This window comes from Euprymna scolopes, chromosome 4 (genome assembly GCF_053919585.1).
Source record: "Euprymna scolopes isolate OS-2025 chromosome 4, ASM5391958v1, whole genome shotgun sequence".
In the NCBI taxonomy this organism is placed as follows: Eukaryota; Metazoa; Mollusca; class Cephalopoda; order Sepiida; family Sepiolidae; genus Euprymna; species Euprymna scolopes.
In genome coordinates, this window is record NC_136485.1 from 71,802,228 (window position 1) to 71,824,187 (window position 21,960).

At 31.5% G+C, this 21,960-nt stretch overlaps 1 protein-coding gene across 1 annotated transcript in view; it reads right to left on the reverse strand.

Annotated features, from left to right (window-relative positions):
* LOC145268423 (CST complex subunit CTC1-like) overlaps window positions 1-21,960 on the reverse strand; it is a 102,002-nt gene that overhangs the window by 34,616 nt on the left and 45,426 nt on the right. Inside the window, exons 11-16 of the mRNA XM_080123986.1 lie at window positions 21,230-21,329; window positions 19,200-19,280; window positions 17,511-17,623; window positions 16,713-16,881; window positions 12,276-12,416; window positions 6,946-7,537 (exon numbers count right to left, since the gene is read on the reverse strand). Of these exons, the coding sequence (XP_079980112.1) occupies window positions 6,946-7,537; window positions 12,276-12,416; window positions 16,713-16,881; window positions 17,511-17,623; window positions 19,200-19,280; window positions 21,230-21,329 (1,196 nt within the window). The remainder of the gene's footprint in view (window positions 1-6,945; window positions 7,538-12,275; window positions 12,417-16,712; window positions 16,882-17,510; window positions 17,624-19,199; window positions 19,281-21,229; window positions 21,330-21,960) is intronic.

The following is a 21,960-nucleotide window of genomic DNA, read 5'->3' on the forward strand; positions in this document are numbered from 1 at the left end:
AGAGCACAAAGGGAATTGATGGTAAGCAATTACAGTAAATTTAATCCAATTAAAAGGGTACATTTATTAATTTTTTACCATTATTTTTGCACCAATCTAATAGAAGACAATATAACGCAAAGGTGTAACAGATTAACACAAACTGAAACAAATGAAGACATGTAAAGGAATAAGTTTCGCAGTTTCCATCTTTCATTAATATAATTTTTTTTTATTATAGCATTATTTATCGAAAGGAAAACTCAAAATTATCTCTTTATATACTGAACTGACCTCTCTAAAACGAATGGGAGCTGAAACTATTACTGATTATATTATAAGAGCCGAAACGACTGCAAATTCTTTAAAAATGTCTGGTGAAGTTATAAGTGACAGTCTGTTAATTTCCATGGTCTTTAAGGGATTACAGAGTGATTTCAAGCCATTTACCACCATGATAACCCAGAAAGAAAAACCCATGACTTTTAGTCAATTCAAAGTAGCACTCAGAAGTTACGAGGAAACTGAAAAAAATTATCACAGAAAAAACGAATCTACAAATATCATGAAATTTAAAAATACACACATAAAAACACCAAAATTAAATTATACCCATACCAGGAATAAAAACTGCAACTTTGCCAAAACCAATTTTTCTCATAAGAAAAGTACAAAAATTATTTTCTATAATTGCGGACGACCTAATCACAAGAGTTTCCAATGTAGATACAGGACTCAAAATGGTGACTCCATTAAAAATGTGGAGAGCTCTGTTAGCGAACATACATTTTTATTTTCATGTACGTTTAATGCTTCAACAAACAATTTTCTTGTCGATTGTGATGTCACGGCACATGTGATTACAAAGGAATCTGATTTTATCAATTTTGATCCCAACTTTAAGCCACAAAATCATTTTGTAGAACTAGCTGACGGGAGTCGAGTAAATGATATCGTTTTGAAAAGAGGCGATGCTAAAATCTTGCTAAGGAACAATAAAGGTGAACTATGTTTCTGTATTCTAGAAAACGCTCTTCTAATCCCAAAATTCAAACAAAATATATTTTCTGTACAAGCTGCCACTAAACAAGGTGCAAATATAAAATTTAGCCCCAATAAATCAAAACTGGTGTATCCGAATGGAACTGTATTCGACATTAAAGAAAATGGAAGACTATATTATTTAAATAGCGTAGTCCCATCAAAAACTGCCTGCCATAATCTACAGACATGGCATAAAATTCTTGGACATTGCAATATTCCTGATTTCAAAAAGTTGCCGACTGTAGTTGATGGAATGAAAATACAAACATCAAAAAACTTCAACTGCGACGCCTGTATGCAAGGGAAAATGACAAACTATCAAAGCAAGATACCAGACAAGAAGGCCAGAAAAATCCTATCAATGGTGCATTGTGACTTGAACGGTCCCGTGGAACCGATGGCCAGAGAACATTATAGATATGTGTTGAATTTCGTAGATGACCATTCAGGTTTAATAATGGTTTACTTTTTAAAGAACAAATCTGATACTCTGCTAGCAACTAAAAAATATTTAGCCGTTATGGCTCCCTACGGTGAAGTAAAGTGTATTCGCTCTGACAACGGTACGGAATTCACCAATAAAGACTTTGAACTTTTACTAATTAACCATATTAAGCATGAACAATCAGCTCCTAGATCGCCACACCAAAATGGAACTGCTGAAAGAGCGTGGCAGACACTTTTTGAAATGGCAAGATGCCTACCCATTTAATCAAAACTCCCCAAAAACCTCTGGACGTATGCACTTATGGTGACAGCTTATATACGCAACAGATGCTTTAACAAAATGCTATCTAAAACTCCATATGAATCTTTCTGTGGTAAAAACAAATTTAAGCAGAATGCATATATTTGGTTCAACTTGCTTTGCATATAGAGATAAAAAGAGTAAATTGAATATTAAAGCCGACAGAGGTATATTTTTTGGATACGATAAAAACAGTCCAGCCAATTCAGTATTTTTTCCAGAGAAAAATAAAATAAAAAGAATCCGATGTGTAAAATTCACAGACACGTTTAATTTTAAAGATGAAAACCCGTCATATGAAGAGGATGAAATTATATTTCCTCAAATTATTAAAACAAACAAAGACAATAAAAATGACGGAGACAAGAGAATCCATGATGATGATGATAAAGTCGAAAGATATCCCAAAAGAAATAGAAGGCGACCCGATTTTTTTGTGGTCGACAATATAAGATTATCAAATCGACTATTGCTATTCAATGGAAAATGCACCAAAAAGCTTTAACGAAGCAATTCAGAACATTGTGATGAATGGAAAATTGCCATGAAAAAAGAAATAGATGCTTTAATCGAAAATGATACCTATACGGTAGTGCCTCTCCCAAAAGATAAACATGTTATTTCTACAAGATGGGTCTTTACAAAAAGACTACAGCATCAGGCATAGAACAGTACAAAGCTAGATTTGTTGCTAAAGGGTACTCTCAGATTTACGGTATAGAATATTTTTCTACCTTTTTACCGACCACAAACCTAACGTCAATCAGAATTTTACTGCAAATCGCATCACAATATGACCTAAACATCCATCAAATGGACATAAAAAATGCTTATTTGAATGCCCCAATAGACTGTGAAATTTATATTACCCCTCCAAAGGAATTTATAATGAAAAATAAAAATAGCGTGTGGCGGCTTAACAAGTCATTATATGGTCTAAAGCAGAGTGCTCAGTGTTGGAATACAGTATTTCATGATTATATTATTAAACAACAATTTAGACAATGCGCTGTAGATCCCTGTTTATATACCCAACACAAAGACGATAAACTACTGATTTTGGTTTTGTGGGTCGATGATATTTTAATCGCATCAAATTGTGACATAATGCTGACGTATGTTAAGAACAAATTAAGTAAAAGATTCAAAATGACTGATCTTGGCAAAATATCCTGGTTTTTGGGGATAGAATTTACTCAAAGCAAAGGACTTATTACGATGAATCAATCGAGATACATCAACAAAATACTATTAAATTTTGAAATGGGAGAGTGCAAGTAACGCTCTACACCGGTCAAAAATGATATCGCGATCACACACACAACCCAGGAAGCACTTTACCTTAAAAATATTCTAAAAACTATTTTAGAGCCAGAATTAACTAAAAGCCCCATAATAATTAATTGTGATAATCAAGCCAGTATAGTCTTAGCACAGAACACGATACTCAACCAAAGATCTAAGCATATAGATATAAAATACCATTTCATAAAAAAACGAGATGAAAAAGGAATCCATTATTTTGAATTACATATCATCAGAGCAAAATATCACTGATGTATTCACGAAACCCGCAACAAGAATAAAGTTAAAGCGTTTTCTTCAAAACTTGTTGGGGGGATTCGACTGAATAATTTTTTCACGGACCTGTATGTATGTATGTATGTATATAAATTTCTATATATCAAAAAAAACAAAAAATAGTCCTGGACAAGCCATTAAACTGTATCCATTTTATCTGTATTAACACTTTAACCTACTAATGTGTAACTTATACTTTTGCTGAAATAAAAAATTTTAAAAAGTCACTTTTATAAAACCTTTTCTTTGTAAATTTCCTTTTGACAAGTAGCTTTTTTGCATCATTTTTTTATTTTTGCAAACATTTTCTGTGCGATTTTTCTTTTCGACAAATACTTTTTGCATGCTTATTTTAAGGCATGCATAAATTACAATTGACTTCTTTTTTTTTTTTGCACATTAGTTTTGTTTCTTATTTTTCAAAAATGTCCTATTTTTGCATTGTTTTAATTAACAAAAAAAAAACAAACAAAAAACCCTTTCATTAAACGGGTACATATTGCATGTATGTTTATTTTTATGTATATTTATTTATATGTATGCGTTTTTGAACAAAACTGCATAATCAAATTTAAAACAGTTTCTTTTTCACATACCCACCCCTTTTTAAAGAAAAAATATGTTCCATTTCTCTATACACATATGTTTGACATTTAAACACAATTAAAAATGGCGTCTTTTTACATGCTAAAATTTTAAGATCCAAATACTTTCTAATTTTTGTTTTGTATAATTGAATATAAAAACATATATTTATTTTTAAGCAGAATGAACACAAGGGACTTCCCCATTATAAAAAAAAAATAGGGGGAATGTTGCAATATTTTTGATTCATAATGGGGTATGATCCCACACAGTCAGGTGATTCTATTTATAAACGATGCTGCTAGGAACTGACGAATCGAATTAATTCACGTTCTGCTACCGACCAATCAGAAACCAGAATTATTCCATAAATATTAAACCTTTTATGTCGCAATTTCGCATGTTTTTTCCGTCTCGACACGATAAGAATCTTTTGCTCTGTGGAACTGTCTACTGCAAACCAGTCACCACTCAAGACTTGTGTGGAACAATGCACCATCGGAAACTGTTTTGAAACTAAACATGGCTTACACTTCTAGAATCTCCAACCACACCTCTCCTTAGTCGACACTGTTAAATACCAGTGGCAAGTGAAGTGTATGTATAGGACGACTGGAAACAAATGCCGAGATAAGCAGAGAGCACATACAGTGCCTAGAATTCCCAAATCCATCTGGTAATAACCAGGCTCAACGTTGTTTAACTTTAATGTTCTGATAAGAACTTGTATATCAACGCAATTATGCCATATATAGCAACATTATATATATATATATATATATATATATATATATATATATATATATATATAGTTATACATTTGTTAAAATGTATAATAAATTATTTTTATTGATTTTCAAACCGAGAGAAAATATATTTGCTTTATCTTTTATTTTATTATTTTTGCACTCAAAAAAATGATCGTCGTCTGCCCATTTCATTATGTAAACAAAACAGGAGGAAAAAGAGGAGGATACTTGTGAACAGGAGGAGAAGGGAGAGAAGAGAGGGAGATCCTATGAATGAAAGGTGGAAGAGGAAAGAGAAACGAAAGCTTACAGATGAGAGAGAGAGGGAGAAAATATAGAGAAAATCTATAAGATAGAGAGAGATAAACCATATATATATAGAGAGAGAGATAGACCGCATAGAGGGAGAGGAGACTGACAAGAGTCGTCACCAATCAGTCGGAGCTTTGCGCTGAGAAGCAAAGTCGGGGGTGGCGAAAACAGCGAAAGTGAAGATAGCGAAAGGCGAAGACAACGGCGGCGGCAAAAGCTATAAGAGCTAATGTGGGGCGACCAACTCTCGCGCATGTGTGCCTAATGAAAACATAAGTGAGGAGTGGAGATGATAGGCAAAGCAAGAGTAATCGCTACGTATGTACACGTGTAATTGATGACAACATTGGATGGTAGGAAATACAAACCATCGAGCTATTAAGCAAGACAAGAATAAACCCAACGATGATATAGTTGGGCGAAAAATCAAAAGAATGGTGAAATACTAATGACAGACCAGTGACTTTATATGAGCTTCAGAAACAAGGATTTGGACAAAACAACACGGGTGCGTAACAATTGTAAACAACAAAGGAAGGCGATTGAATGGAAAGGAAATCTAAAGACAAAAGAAAGGATACATTTTAAAAGGAAATCCGTGAGTTATCCATCCAAAATTTTTCATCTCTCTCTTGCATCTTTCTCATATACCTTATGATCCATCTCAATCAGAGCAGACAAACTTCTTTGATATGAATTACATGTTGGTTATATTTTTCTCTCTGTAAAATTTGAATGACAAAGACTATTTCACTTAGTTATATATATATATATATTTTTTTTTCGTGAATTGAATTGAATTTTATTCATTTTTATATGAATAAAAGTTTGTTAATTGTTCATTGGTATTTGTCGTTATTCCTATGTGATTTAGTTGTCCAGTATATTTCATTTTATTGATGCCTTTGAGACGGATTCTCCCTTTCCCATACCAACATATTGCTAAGGAATCTGGGAAATTTCTTTTTTTTTTTATATCTTGCTAAGTCACTCATTTCTACCGTCCCCAGTAGGGCTGGGTTACGGCGTAATATGTGTGTGTGTGTATATATATATACATACATACATTCAAAACAGTAAGATAAAAATATTAATATAAAAATATGAATGTTTACATATTCAATCTTATCCTGAAAATATGCTCAGTATTTGAGATAAAACATCAACATGAAGGGAAAAGTATAAATTAAGGAAACAACCTTTGCTGTAATCTCTCTTTTTAAATGTGATGATCGAATACATATTGTAAATTTTTGTTTTTCCTTTCCGGTGCTTGATTATAAAGCAAAGTTCAATATCCGAGCATAATATTCATTTTTAAATTTTACAGAATGTCAGAAAAACTTTGGTATAGTCGATTTCAAATCCGATATAAAGGGGGGGGGGGATCACTCTGTAAAATTTTGTAAATATATATGTATAAATATTTATGTGGAAATATTCTTTATTCACTTATATTTCCTTTTTATATATACAAATCCTTATTTAAGAAGCTACATTAAAATTACAGAGCATATAATGAATGAATGACAAAAGTCTATATTCCAAACTTCATGATGTTGACCATCTAACAATTTATTCCTTTATTTTTTGTTATTCATTTGACACTTACAATTCTTGACAGCATCTGTTTCATAGCACAAAATCAATCACTTAATTATTATATCAGTCATGAAATTATGAATAGATTCACTGATTGCTATAATAATTAAGTGATTGATTTTGTGCTACGAAACAGATACTGTCAAGAATTGTAAATATCAACTAAATTAAAGGAATAAATTGTAAGATGGTCAACATCATGAAATTTGGAATATAGACTTTTGTCATACATTCATTATATGAGAGAAAGAAAGATGAAGAAACCAAATTTATCGTTTGAACAATTATTACACTGGAATACATAATATTTAATTTTCAAAAAAACAAAATAAAAATGGTATTTACTTGCATTTTGTAACACTTCTGACTTTGGGAATTTCGTCATATATCTGAAGACATTCTCTGCAGACATTTGGAAAGCATTGCCCAAGTAATAGCCATTAGCAATAAACCTCAAGGCTGGATTTTCGCCTAACAAATTGTGTCCCATCAAAGATTGCTTGTGGAGTAACATAAACATTTGGCACGTAAATATATTGTCATTATCCGTTGATTCCATAGAATTGAAGTTCAGTCCAAACTTTGGATAAATATTAGGCGGAATTGAGCTATTCAGCACGACAATGTCTTCAAGGGAGAAATGTACATATTTGATCCAATGTTTAGTATTTGAATTGGAATTGAACCGTTCTAAGACCATTTTGAATTTGTTGACAGCAATCAACCGACCCAGGCACCAAGAATGAGCAAAGGGACACGGAAACACCAGTTTATTTGTTTTTTGTTCTAAAAGACATCTTGCTGTACATGTATGTGATCGTGATTCGGACAATGGAGTAGTTTGCCAAGGTTGGCAAAGTATATTGAGGCTGTTTGAGCAGTCGCTTAAACAGAGGCGTCTAGATTCAGAGGATACGTCCAAATAACCGATAAGCATCTATTGAAAAGAAGAAAAATCAAAGGAATATGAAACAATGTGAAATGTGAGAAAAAGTTTAAACTTTATTTACCTTAAAGTTAAACATTTCTACATTAATAAAATTATAAAACAACTTTGTGTGTGCCTGTGTTTTTCACACAACTACGTGATTTTGATAATTGCGCATTGAAATGTCGTTTGTTATTTATTATTAATTGCTTATTTATTGAAAGCAAACATGCAAACACATGATACAAAACAATTTTTTTTAATTCTATTTTTAAAAAAATAATTCAGTTAAAAAAATAAATCCTCCAGAATGCATTTCAGTTACTTCGTAAACAAGAAAAATAGGAATTACTTTGTGACACTTTGAAATCTTAATGGAATCTGGAAGCCTTTAAATTAGTGAATGGAAAATTATATTTGGTTAATTAATTTCTATTTTGGTCATGTAAAATTATATAGAGTTGAAAGAACACAGAATGTTATTTTCACCTTTTTATGGTGCTGGATTACTTTCTTCTTTCTTTTCTTTATCAACAAAAGATAAGATGTTTTTTCTGAGTAGTAGGTGCAGTACTTACCTTAACTGGTAGCCCAAAATGAAATATTGTTGCTGACAACGCCCATGAACAAAATTAACTGCGTGTCATTCAAAAAAGATCTTTTTCCTTAATCAAAAATGTCAGTCCTTTTATTTAACTTTTTCGGAAAGTCAAAAGCACTTATTTTGCATAATTACAACCATTGCCTTGAAATCAGACAGTTTCAAGTCCGCTCCTATACATAGCCACCGTTTCTTTGCAGCGAGTGCAGGCTTAACGTGGCCACTTATCTCTTCATCTCTCCAATACATTTTGGTTTTAAAATTCTTAACAAATCTTCATGTATTAAAAGATTGAAAGTTTTGGAATCTATTTACATCTAATAATCTTAGAAACAGAAATTAACAGATTTAGTTACCGTTTTATAACGATTTGGTTTGATTAATAATCATTAAATTCAACTTTTAAAATCTTGTTTTAAAAAACATAATTTGATAAATAAAAGAAACAGCATAGTTGAAGCAAAAATGAAAGTAAAACAAAAAAATTGCCGGGCAACGGCGGATAATTGAAGCTAATACAAAAGATGTACCTCTGTGTGCCTGCACAATCCGCTAGATACTTTTAATTCAAAAATACAAAGTTTGATCTGTCAGTTAAAAGTTTATTTGGATATGATCTGGAAAATCCAACAAGATAAATTAACAGAGTTTTACTTATATATAAAAGGCACTTTGTCTGTGTGTATGTGTGTGCGAGTTCATTCTCTACGGACTCTGAAATGTGTCTGGGAGTGTTCTTGGATAGGTTTTGCATCAGAATGCCTCTGATAAGTATCAAAAATGGATAGTCGGAAATATCTGATTAAAGAAGGAACAGTTCGATTTTGATCAATGTTAACACCCTTATACAGTCCAACATCACAAGTGTATTTGAAAAGTGTTATAACCACACAAGCAGAAGAGCTCAGCTTATAAAATCAACAGTAGGTTCTTTGATAAGACAACTGCACATGCAAATGAATGTTTCTGTTTAGAGCACAACTGAACCATGATACTTGACTTTTGCATTTCAAAATTTAAATTCAAGCCATTATATAAAAATAATTTTCTAAAATCAACACTAGGTTCTCTACAGTGCAATGTAAACTACAATGTATTGTGGACTAAGTCATTGCATGAAGGCAGGTGAAATTTCCTTCCTGATTACTGTGGTAGGACCCTGACTAGAGCAGTCAATCAATCCATTTAATTGCAAAATGGGTGATTTCACTAATTTCAATTACAATAAAAGTTTGGGAGTGTGGAGCATTCAATCTTAGGCAATGTTGGGACAATTTTCAACCATAGTTCTTATTCAGCTCTCCTTAGCTGCCCTCTGGGGCAATCTCCGATCATCGTAGCTGCTTGGGTCACAATATCAAAAACGCCTTCAGCAACTTCATCGCCACCAGAATGCAAGATTTTTACATTAATGACATAAATACACTTGTTTTGCATTGACAAAAGTGTGTTGATTCTGATGGTGCTTATTTTGATCAATAAATGTTTATTTGAGCCAAGACATGACCATCTGAATTTAAAACTAAGAACCCCAAGAACTTTCTTGTCAACCTGATATTTACCTTCACCTTGGGAATATAGTGTGTTTCGTCATTTTGTGATTCATCAGTATGACTAGACATAGCAAATGCATTAAACTTGGGATTTGAATGGAGAGGTTGGGAGCCTATTCTAAAAACTGTTTTCAACATGGGCAGGTTAGGGGAACCCACCAACAACAACTGTACTTTACTTTTTTATGGAGGTGGGTATGGTAATGCCGGGTAACAGGTCCTGCTGGTATATATTAAGCGTCATTCAAGTTGACTACTTTGGGAGAAAATAATAAAAGATTCAAATCAAGCAATGTTGTAGCTTCTCTCCCTAAGCTAAGTAGAACATTGTTTCTTGCTGTGTTTACAAATGAAAGCATAAGACTTATTTCTCTCACATTTGAAATATGGTTGTCACAAGGACTGAGAGGTAAGAGGCTTGGATTCAAATTATTCAGGTCTTGAGTTTGAGTTATTCAACCAGCAGCGTGATTACATCATCCATACTGATGATTGTTAGTGAATATGAAACATATATGTCAATGGATATTAAAAATATTTATTTATTAAAAATAATTTATACATATATAGAGATAGATAGATAGATAGATAGATAGATAGATATGCATAAATTATTATAGACCTTCTTTTGTTTGTTCATTTTGTTCATACATCACACAAATTCAGCTGCTGGTTCCCTGCATTCCTATAGCTTTCTACTCTTTATATATATATATATATATATATATATATATATGTGTGTGTGTGTGTGTGTGTGTGTGTGTGTGTGTGTATAAGTTTGTGTGTGTGTGTGTGTCTATTTTCCTACAGAGTATGGGTATGAAAAGATTCGATATTGACATAATAATAATTCAATTAATTTTTTAAGAATTAAAAACTTGAAAATATTTTTAAGTTCTTTTTTTAATTAAGAAAAACAATATAAAAATATAATCTTGTTATTGATGACTGAGTGTTTTGCCTGTTTTTGTGTTGTGTTTTAAATAAACACGATTATTTTTAAGTTCTTTTTTTAACTATAAAAAAACAATATGAAAATATAATCTCATTGTTTACGATGGATTACTGTTGTCTGGATTTTGTGTTGTGTTTTAAATAAACATGGTTATTTTTAAGTTCTTTTTTTTTAATTAAGAAAAGTAATATGAAAATATAATCTTGTTATTGACGACTGATTGTTGTTGCCTGTTTTTTTTTATTATTGTATTTTAAATAAACATGGTTTGAGGTTTTGATGTTTATTATCATTTTAACTGTTTTTAAGAAAAAAAAACATGTTTTTGCAAAACTCTTTTTGGTTAATTATTTTCTAATTAATTTTTTAAGGATTAAAAACTTAAAATATATTTTTAAATCAAAATAAAATTATTTTGATTTTAGACGAAACTGAACTGAAGCTGAAACTGGAGTAATCAAACATGTACTGACACCGTGTGTGTAGTGAAATAACTTAGGCATTCTTCTACTCTTTTATATATGTGTGTGTATGTGTGAGTATGTGTGTGTATGTGTGTGTGTCTAAATTTATTTTCATACAGAGTATGCACATGAAAAGATTCAATATTGACATAATAATAATTCAATTAATTTTTAAAAAATTAAAAAAACTTGAAAATATTTTTAAGTTCTTTTTTTAATTAAGAAAAATAATATAATTTTTACTTTTAGCTTAAACTGAACTGAAACTGAACTAATCAAACGTGTACTGACACTGTGTGTGCAGTGAAATAACACTTATTTTGAGGTTCTGGCATTCTTCTACTCTTTTATATATGGGTGTGTGTGTGTGTGTGTAAATCTATTTTCATACAGAGTATGCATATGAAAAGATACGATATTGACATAATAATAATTCAATTAATTTTTTAAAAATTAAAAACTTGAAAATATTTTTAAGTTCTTTGTTTTAATTAAGAAAAATAATATTTTTACTTTTAGCTTAAACTGAACTGAACTAATAAAACGTGTACTGACACTGTGTGTTTAGTAAAATAATATTTATTTTGAGGTTCTATTGTTTAGGCATTTTTATTCCAAATGGAAGTCAATATTTCAGCAAAATAATTTTTATTTCAATTTTATTAAAAGAAAAAAAACTCTTTGCTTACTGAATTAATTTTTAAAATATAAGCAAAACTTTGACTATAACAATGAAATGTACCAAACCTATCCTCACAAAATCAAGATCTTAATGCATTTTCTCACCAAAACTATGATTCAAATCAGTTCCTGTTTAAATTGCTGCTAGACATGATATTAATCTGTGCTGATAATTTCACCATCGACTGCTTGCTAGAATAGAACGTCAAGATACAAAATTTGTTTATCAACAAAATCCAGCCTACCAAAAAATTCTTGTCATGTTCCAGTGTTCCCTTAAATAAAAGTTGATAGCAATTTAGTTGTGGAGATGTGTTGTCATTTATGGAAGATGGTGACCCTTTTTGTTGTTCAATATTCTATTTCAGTCAGATTCAGCAACCAAGTTATGTTTATCATCCTTTCTCCCTAACCAAACACATAAGCTATAAAAAAAAGTTAAATAATTAATAATCAGCAAACAATAAATGAAAAAAGAAAAGGAAGAAGCTACCTTTGTGCCTTGGATATTTTGAACAAAAGGTTCCCAAAAATCTTCTGTATTTACACATGTTGCGGTGTGTTGCTTTTGCTCCTTGATCCAATTTGTAAAATCTTCTACCAAATCTGATGGAGACATAGCAGAAGGAAAAGCCTGTAACAAAAAAATAAAGTGACTGAATATAAGAACACAGAACAAACAAATGTAACTTATCTAAAAAGAGGTATCCATTTTATTACTGCTATCATGAAAATTAACTCCTACTTTTTACTACGTATCTTTCTCTTGTCAGATTGTAAAATAAGCTTAGATATATTTTAATTCATGCAGATTTCATATTTATTATTACAGAGCCAATTCTCTATTGAATATTATATTGTACCTAATATATAGTAGTGATTTCAAAAGTTTGAAAAAAAAACAAAACATTTAGCACGTCTCCTACCGATGTAGTTATTGTAAGTATCAAGAGATAGATTTTTTTTTTTTTTTTTTTTTTTACAAAGGCATCACCACATTATCAAGGCCCAGAGGCCACTCAAGGATAAGGGTTAAAGAGTGTACAGTAGAAATTGGTCAATATAGTAATTTAAACAACTTGAAGAAATGAACTGAATTTGGGCATATGCAGAAAGAAGTAGAAACATCTCAACAAGTTGAAATGAACAGTTTGCATTTTATATATGATATGTCTGTAAGTGTATGTTTCATCCAAACAAAGATTTTACTCGTTATAAGCCATCCTTGGTGTATGATTACTATTTCCAGTTAGTTTCAGTGTTATGTGACGAGTAGTTTAAGAATGTATTGATTAAATATTTATGCACACACATACATCTACTGTTTTATTTATATAAATATTTTTATTGTTTTATTATTTGCGTTCAAAACCTTTCTTGTGCAAACTTTTGTGGCTCTATCATGTCTGGATGGAATTTTATTGAAGAAAAAGCGATTTATTTTTAGGCTACGGTTTTCTCACATATTCCAGTTCATGCAAAATCTTTAATAACCCTTTTTTTTCTGAACTGCTTGAATTTAGTGACTACAATTTTCAGGATTGTCATTTAGCACTCCAGCTGTGTCTCCCAGCTATTGAAAGATAGATAAGAAAGATTTAATATAAAACAACTTAAAGAAATGAGCTGAATTTGGCATGCGCAGAAAGTAAGAATATGTCGACAAATTGAAGTGAACATTTTGCATTTTAACTTGCTGACATATTTCTGTACACATTATTCATCACTCCAAACAAAGATTTTACTTGTTATAGACCATCCTTGATGCAAGATTAATATTTCCTGTTAATTTCAGTGTTATGTGAAAAGTAGTTCAAGAGTTTGTCAGATAAATATTTACACACAGACACAGACGCGCACACACACACATTTACTGTTTTATTTAAATATAGGACTAGCCTGGGTGCCCAGTGTTGCCTGGGTGTTTTTAGGTGTGTGTTAAGCAAAAAAAAAAAAACGTTAGGCCGGCAGGCTCGAACCCGTGACACAAAGGCGGAAAAGAAAGTGGAGGTGTGTGTAAGGGTGTTGGTTGAGCATAAAAAAAAAAGTGGTAGTAGGCAGGCAGGCTTGAACCTGTACCGCAAAGGAGGAAAAGAAAGTGAAAAAGAAAACGTGACACGTTAGCTGTTGTGTCCATCGCCAAACCGGAAGTGACGTAGGTTTAAATTAAGGCTAGTCAATCGAAAAGAGAGGATGACTTTCGAAAATATCAGCGAAAAAGCGACCCCTCCCTGTAGAAAAGTGCCCAGTTGAGGGTGAAGGAATTAATGTTTTTAGGCAAGTTTTTGATATTTGTTGTCCGAAGGGTCGAGCTTCAAAATGATACCGATCTTGTGAGAATCGGTCACCTCTGTTACGTATTAGGCAGACATACAAACATACATACATTTAAACAGACAGGTGAGATTTAATGGCTTGCTCTTTAATGTGAGTATTAATGAATACAGTGTCATTAATTATTTGATTTTTCAAATTTTAAAGATTTTATGCTGCAGCTCATACTTGGATTGTTTACGTTTCAGAAATTCCAGATTTTTCTTTTCAGAAATTGATTGACTAGCTAATTGATTGATTTTAATTTGTTTATTTTGTTGAAAAGGCCTTTTATTTTTTGCAAAGAAATGTTTCTCATATATGTTTTATATTTTCAAGTTTATGTTAACAAGTGATGCATTTTTTTTTTACTCCTGTTTATCCTCAAATGAAAAGACCATATGTTTGAAGATTCATTAATTAAGGATTTTCATTATCATAATGCCTTGTAGAATTTGATGGATTATTAAATATTGTATTTTATTCAATTTTATTTTTATCATCTATTTTTCCTATTTCTTTAATTTAGTATATTAAGCTTTAGTTTATCTTAATAGGTTCCAATTTTAAATATATTTATATTAATCTTTGTAATATATAGATATGTGGGTTGGGTTCAAAATTTTGTATATCTTGGAAACATATGTATAGTTTTTAATTTTTTCAGGTGAAAATATTTTGTACAGCAAAGGATCAAGATTGTAAAGTTCTATTTCATGACCAAATCAAATATCCAAACTCAATGAAAATTTCGCAAAAGTATCCCTTGGACAAATTCAAAGAGACAGAAAAAGTACAAGATAACTGTAACGTGCATCCAGGAGATAAGCGCCCGCGTGTTTGCGTGTTGTGTGGGTACGTGGGAGAGACGGATGAGGGGAAAAAGACTTACCTCGAGACCAGCTCAGCGTTACCGACCAAAAATAGAAAAGAAAGACCAAGATGGCGACCGCCGTCTTTTGTAAACTATGATATCTCGCAAAGTCACACGAATTCTCGGAATATGCAAATTTAACCGGCCTAGAACGACGATAAAAGCGGGTGAGGGGAAAGACGTGGGGGAGTGACGATTGAGTTGGCTGGGGAATCGTGTGGCTGTTGCTTCTTGTGCCGTGTTGAGGATATCTTACCGTGTTAAAGAGAGAGTCGGGCGCCATCTTGAATTTTTCCTTACACTTTTTCCTTACAATAACATTTAAAGATCACTGTGGGTGGTCATGGTAAGTCAGGACAGGAAATAGCATTGTGACTGTGAGACTTCAATGTATAAGTAGTCATTCAGCCTAGATCATGCACATTTAGTGGGGCAGATTGCTGAAACAATCTTTCACTTGGTGATACAAGCACCAAAATTGAAATTTGTCAGGTTTGCTTCTGCAGCCATCTTGAAAACTGGCAGCCATCTTGAATTTTCTGATGGCTAACGTTCTTTTCTTAAAATGTATGTTCTGAACATCATTTGTGGCAATTTTAGTGCTTGTCTCACTAAGTGAAAGATTCTTATGGAATATTGAGATAACCTGCCCTACTAATTACAAACTATTGAGCCATGCTCACAAAATGTTTGTATACGAGAGAAAAAAATCAGGTCTCTGAAAAAAAATTATGTCACGCACGTCTATGAAAAAAAATTATAAAGTTTTTGTTTCAATAATAAATGCTACAGAAATGGTAACATTTGTTTTAGCCATTCTGTAATTAAGTATTTTGTGATTTTTATCATAATGGAGACTTTGTATCTCCAACAAAACCTACAGGAGTGATAATTTTTCTGAATGACCTACGTACCCTGTCAAAATATGGATTATTAAGTCTATTATTTTAATCTTGGCTATTATTTCCATCTTTTGGTTTTACATCTTTTCAAACTTGGAAACCTAATTGAACTTATGATATGGACATGTGGAAAACTTGAGTAGTGCCATAAAGATAGCCTGATCTAAGGTGCTTTAGAAAGAACTGCATGGAAGCTCTCTGCATATAATCCTCTGAATATGTTACTTGAGAATGTAGAGTAAGATCTGTTATGTGTGCAGTGAGTCATCTATTTGGACGGGGGCCCACCTTATAGATGATGCCTCTTAACCGTTTATTTTTAGGGGGAGGCATGATTGCTATGCAAACTTAGTGTTTGGATTAATAAAGGGCATTTTTTGCTAAAAAAAAAAAGACCATTAAAAGTCAATTTCACCAAAATAAAAATAGCAATTGTTAAAACAAATTAATTTTTTTTTTCATTCTACTTATTTTAGTTGTTATATTCACAAATGTGCTAATTTTTTTTTTTTTTTGTTTGTTTGTTTTATCTTTTTAAAAGAAAATTTCAAAGAAAAAATTGTAAACATGACTATATATGAAATTATTTTTTTTCCATAAGAAACGTTCTGACCAGTAAAATATCACCATCCAGGCAACACCGGATGAATATGAGTAACATATTCCTTCATTGAATCATCTTTTCACAAGTATAAATATTCTTTTACAAAACAATAATTAAGAGAGAAGACAAAAGGTGTGTGTGTGTATGAAAGGGTGGGGTAATAAGAAAAACAAGAATCCCGGGCTACACCAGTCAAGTACATCCAGTCTCACATAATAGTATAGATATATAACCTACCTGTTTTTCTACGTTGGAGCAAATTTTATCCATAACAATTGGACAACTATGGTTTGAAGAGAAAAATTCCTGCAACAAATTCTGTCGTGATTGTTTTGACTTTTCACTCGTTTCATTCAAAGTTGACAACAAAAAGCAATTCCAGACAGAATCAACATGTCTTTGATGCCTTAAAGAAAAAAAAATCAAAATCACTTTCATTTAACGTGTTTTTGCTGAAATAATAAAAAATAAATTTTAAAAAATTGAATATGATAGTCCTTTAAAAATTTGCATGCACAAATATTTCTCACATTTCAGTTCCTTTGAGGTATTTTAAAGGGATTTTAGAGATTTTAAGATTTGCATTAAATTTAATACATACTCAATAGACACTAATTATGCAAAATTCCCTGAATTTCACTTTTTTCTTAAGACACCTTGAATTTTAAACTTTTTCTAGAATCAAAGTCATGTAATGGATTTTGATCAAAATTAGAATGAGTATTCTAGACATAAGGTTTCATAGAATTATATCTCGATATTAATCTTTATAAGAGGACATAAAAGTGGTACAAAACTGTTCTGCTTGAAAAATTAATTTTAACTGTCCTTGTACGAATATTCTCCTCATTCATTATATTTTACAATACTTTTGTCAATTGCTGGGATATTGTTTTTTGCTTTTAATCTTGGTATTATTATACACTATCTTCATTAAAATATATTATTCTTTTACAATTCTCCAATTTGAAACTTTTAATTCATAGAAATATTCACAAACTCAAAATAAAAGGATGAAAAAAAAAAGAAGCTTACTTTAATCTCAGAAGGCTGGAACTGGTGTTAAACCAGTTTTGAACTTCAAGTAACCAGTTGATATTTGTGGAATGCGAAAATGCCATTACTTGAGCCCAACTGACATTTAACGGCTACAGAGAAATGAGAAATATAAAATACAAATAAATACAATATTTTGCTTTAAACTTGCCGAAAAAGGGCCTCTCAGATAGTAGTAGTAGTAATTTTATAACTTTCAGCTCCCTATGATATTTGGTATCCCAAGAATACTTTATGGAAAATTTGATACAATTTTTTCTGGGTAGTTTTGGAATCTCTAAGTGATGGTGGTAATATTTATTATTAATTATTACTCACCTGGCATTTTTATACAAATTTTTATCTCTTTATGACATTTGGTATTCCAAGGATACTTTATGAAAAATTTGGATGAGTGCATCTGGATAGTTTTGGAACCTATAAGTGGTGGTGGTGGTGGTTTTTCTTATTAATTATTTATTACTTGCCAGAAGTTTTTTATATAAGTCCTTATCTGTGATTGTTTATTGGCAACAACAAGTAGTGTTCCCTGGAATCTGAGTGAGAATAAGTTTCTCCAGATTTGCAGCACCCTCTACCTTATATACTTTTCTAGTCTGAGAGCATTTGAATGTGGCCTTAATCAGCTTACACTATAATTCAATGTGTCACCATTCATCACATGATTAACAATAGGTGGCATCTGTGGGAACATGATGAGAATTAGCAGTGAACCGGATGTTAACGTATCCACCATGAGAGACAAAATGAAAAATCGTCCTTTGCACATGGCTCCACGCATCACTTCCGCTTGGGAAGAAAAAAATAAGATAACCACAAAATAATTATCGACCAATGGCAGAGCTCTGCGCCTAAAATAAACACCTCAAATATCACAGTCGCTGGGAGCCAGTTTGCCACTATAAAAACAAAGGATCTGAGGGAACCAAAAAGAGGGAGAGAGGAGATTTGCCCTGCTGCGTCAGTGAACGCACGGACGGATTCTCCCACCCGACCTAAAGAGATGAAAAAGAAAAAGAAATAAGGCACCAGTGAACTGAAGCTGACTACGCTCTCATGTTATGGGCCAAATGCCTTCAATTCTAAACAATGCCTAATTCACACAAACCAAAGAAGAGAGGAGGAGAAAGAAGACAAAGACGCCGGGCTGCTAGCGCTGATGAAAGAAGTCACTTGCTTTCCAAGCCAGGACACGCATCACCGACAGCAGGATGACCAGCCTACCCTAACCCTCTCCATCGTCCAAAAGATAAGTTACATTTTACAAACATTCATTCCTTGTCAATTCATACATACCTACAAACAGTTTACGAACATTCATTCCTTGTCAATTCATACATACCTACAAACATTTTACGAACATTCATTCCTTGTCAATTCATACATACCTACAAACATTTTACGAACATTCATTCCTTGTCAATTCATACATACCTACAAACATTTTACGAACATTCATCTCCTTTGTTAAATCACATTCCATCCTACGAACACTTTGCCTCTCCTAATACAAATTGGTTCTCAACCTCCAATATGCGTCTGTCTTTATATAAAAACACAGGCCATACATCTACCAAATGGACAGACGCTATTGAACATGGACTTAGCATTACAAAAAAGATTTTGAGTGTTGTGATAAACTGAAGAAGAAAAGCAAGGGAAACTTACCATAGGAGAAGTGTTCATCGAAGAAAATTCTAAAACTTTAATGCAGGTTTTCATACAGCAAAAGAGTTGAATTTTTGGCACCTAAAAAAGTTATGCTAAAAATTAATAAAATAGTAGCACTTGTCCAGAACTCACCCTCTATGAAAAAGCAAAAATAAAAAAAAAACTATGATATACTTACCTGTGAGGGAAAGAAAATATTGTACAGTAAAAATCATGTAAATTGATTAAATAGTTATATTTTTATAAAGAAAATTATTTTTTTAGTGAATTTGAGTTTTCTCAATGCCTCCTGTCTCCCCATGTTAAGAATTACTTTTGTTTTTTTTGTTTTAATTATTTCGAGTTATATTCCTTTTTCTTTCAGACTGTTTCCAAGATGGTGTTGCAAGATCATGGCTCATAGTTTAGTCATAAAATTTGATTGTTTTATTTTAAAATGAAACTACTTGTTTTATGTACGCAATTTTTTGTGCATATTTTCTTTTCATCATATACAGATTTTTATTTTTATTTTAAGGGGGGGGGTCTGGACAACCATCAAAAATAGTTTTTATTAAATTTCCTCAAATCCTGTCTGAAAACAAATCGATTTAGTAATAAGAGATGATTAAGGCTTTTGTCTTTTAAGGACTAAATTTTTTTTTTAATTTTTTAGATAGAGATTAATAATTTGCATCATTTGGATTAATTAGATGACTATTCTTATCTTGGTTGTTATTTTCACAACATTCAGTTCAGGTTTCCAAGTTCAGTATAAAGATTCCTAAGTTTTAAAAAAAAGCACATAAAGATGTTACTATTATTAATATAACAACCAAGATGAAAATAATAATAATAATAATCTAGATGTGTAGCATCATTACTTAGAAGTATAGAATTCGCTGCTTATAGAGATAGAACAGATGAACCACTCTTTAATATACTTACATATCAAGCAAAAATACTTATCTACACAAAAATTAAGGAAGAATTATCAAGTAGAATTTTAATTAAAATAAAAATCAGTTTTACTGTATCTTGTCAATCAGCCATTAATGAGTTAGGGGGAGATAAATCAGTCTGTCATTTAACCAAATAATAATGAATGGTGAATCAACAAAATACAAAAATTAATTTTTATCTTTAATTAAAATTTATAATTTTTCTCAATTTTTGGTGGCGTTACCTATTTTCACATATTTAAGTATATCAAAGAGTTTTTACTTAGAATGCAATTTTCACTTATGTTCCATGTTGTATAAGCACCTAGAATTCTTTTTATTTTCTTTTTTACAATTACTCATATTGCAATTTTCTTATTGGTTTTTAATGTACTATTTATAATTATTGGTTCCCATATTGTATTCAATTTTATACTACATTGTCTTTGGAGACCATTGCCATCTAACATATGTGTTGCTTCTTGGAGATGTTTAACTTTCCACCATTCTTTTCTCTATAATCTTTACTTTGCTCTACCTGAAGAAGGTCAGAGGTTATGTCAAGTGAAATGTTGTGAATATAAGAGATGAAAATAGAAGTATTTTTTTGTGTTTTCACTATGATGAGATATATCATTACTAATAGCTATAATGTGAAACATATTTTCAGATGTAAACTGTCCATGTTAAACGTGTCCAACAAAAAAAAAAAGAAAAAAAACACAAACTCAAGCAGCATTAACTCAAGGTGGGTTGAACCAGTTTCCTCCAAAAGAGGAAGTTTCATGGAAGTACAAAATTTACAAGGGGTCCCCAGTCTATATCTCTGTCAAGGCAGCTGATAACGTTAGGTTTTTGTAGCTCTTGTGATGTCAACCTCCTTCTACATATAGTGCATGGTCTTCCCAAATGGCCACCCATCTGGTACTGACTAGGCTCAACGTTGCTTAACTTTGGTGATCTAACAAGAACCGGTGTGTCATCCATTATTATATACATTAACAGTCAAGAAAGTTTGCATTATTTAAATGAGAGATTGCAAGAAGATCCATGAAAACATTATATCAAATTTTGAAAAAAAAAAAAAAAAAATACTCATGTACTTACTTCTGAATATTCTTTTATGTGTACGTTATGGACTTGGATAAAACAACCAACTCGCAGGTGACTGAAGTCGTTAACAAGAGGAACATAGCACAAATGCAATCTATTATATAAATAAATCAGCATGCAATATTATAACAAAAGTAAACACTTAAAAAGAAAGAGCAACTCAAAATCAACAATATATATATATATATATATATATATATACATCAAGGTAAATGTATCAGGAGATAAAACCCATCAATTTAACGAGGTTATTAAGAGTGCTCAATAAAAAGAGCAGAGTATAATATTTTTATTTATATAGACAAATATTACATTGTTGCTACAGTGCTACACTGAACATGCTAATGTTTCGGAACGATTGGTTTATTAAAAAAAAACAAAGGCTCTTTTTCAGGCAATAGAAATAAAGTTTATCTGCTATTCATCATAGCCGATCCTTAAATGATCCTTAGCTTTAAAGATCAGTTATGATGAATAGCGAATAAACTATTTCTATTGCTTGACAAAGAGCCTTTGTTTTTTAATAAACTAATCGTTCTGAAACATTAGCAAGTTCAGTGTAGCAATTATATAATATTTGTCTATATAAATCAAAATATTATATATATCTATAATATAAAGCTGAACATCTGTGTGTGTGTCTGGTCACGAATAGACATCTATATGGTTGACTATTATAGAAAACTGATCACATATAATGATAGATGTATCGAGACACAGGAATG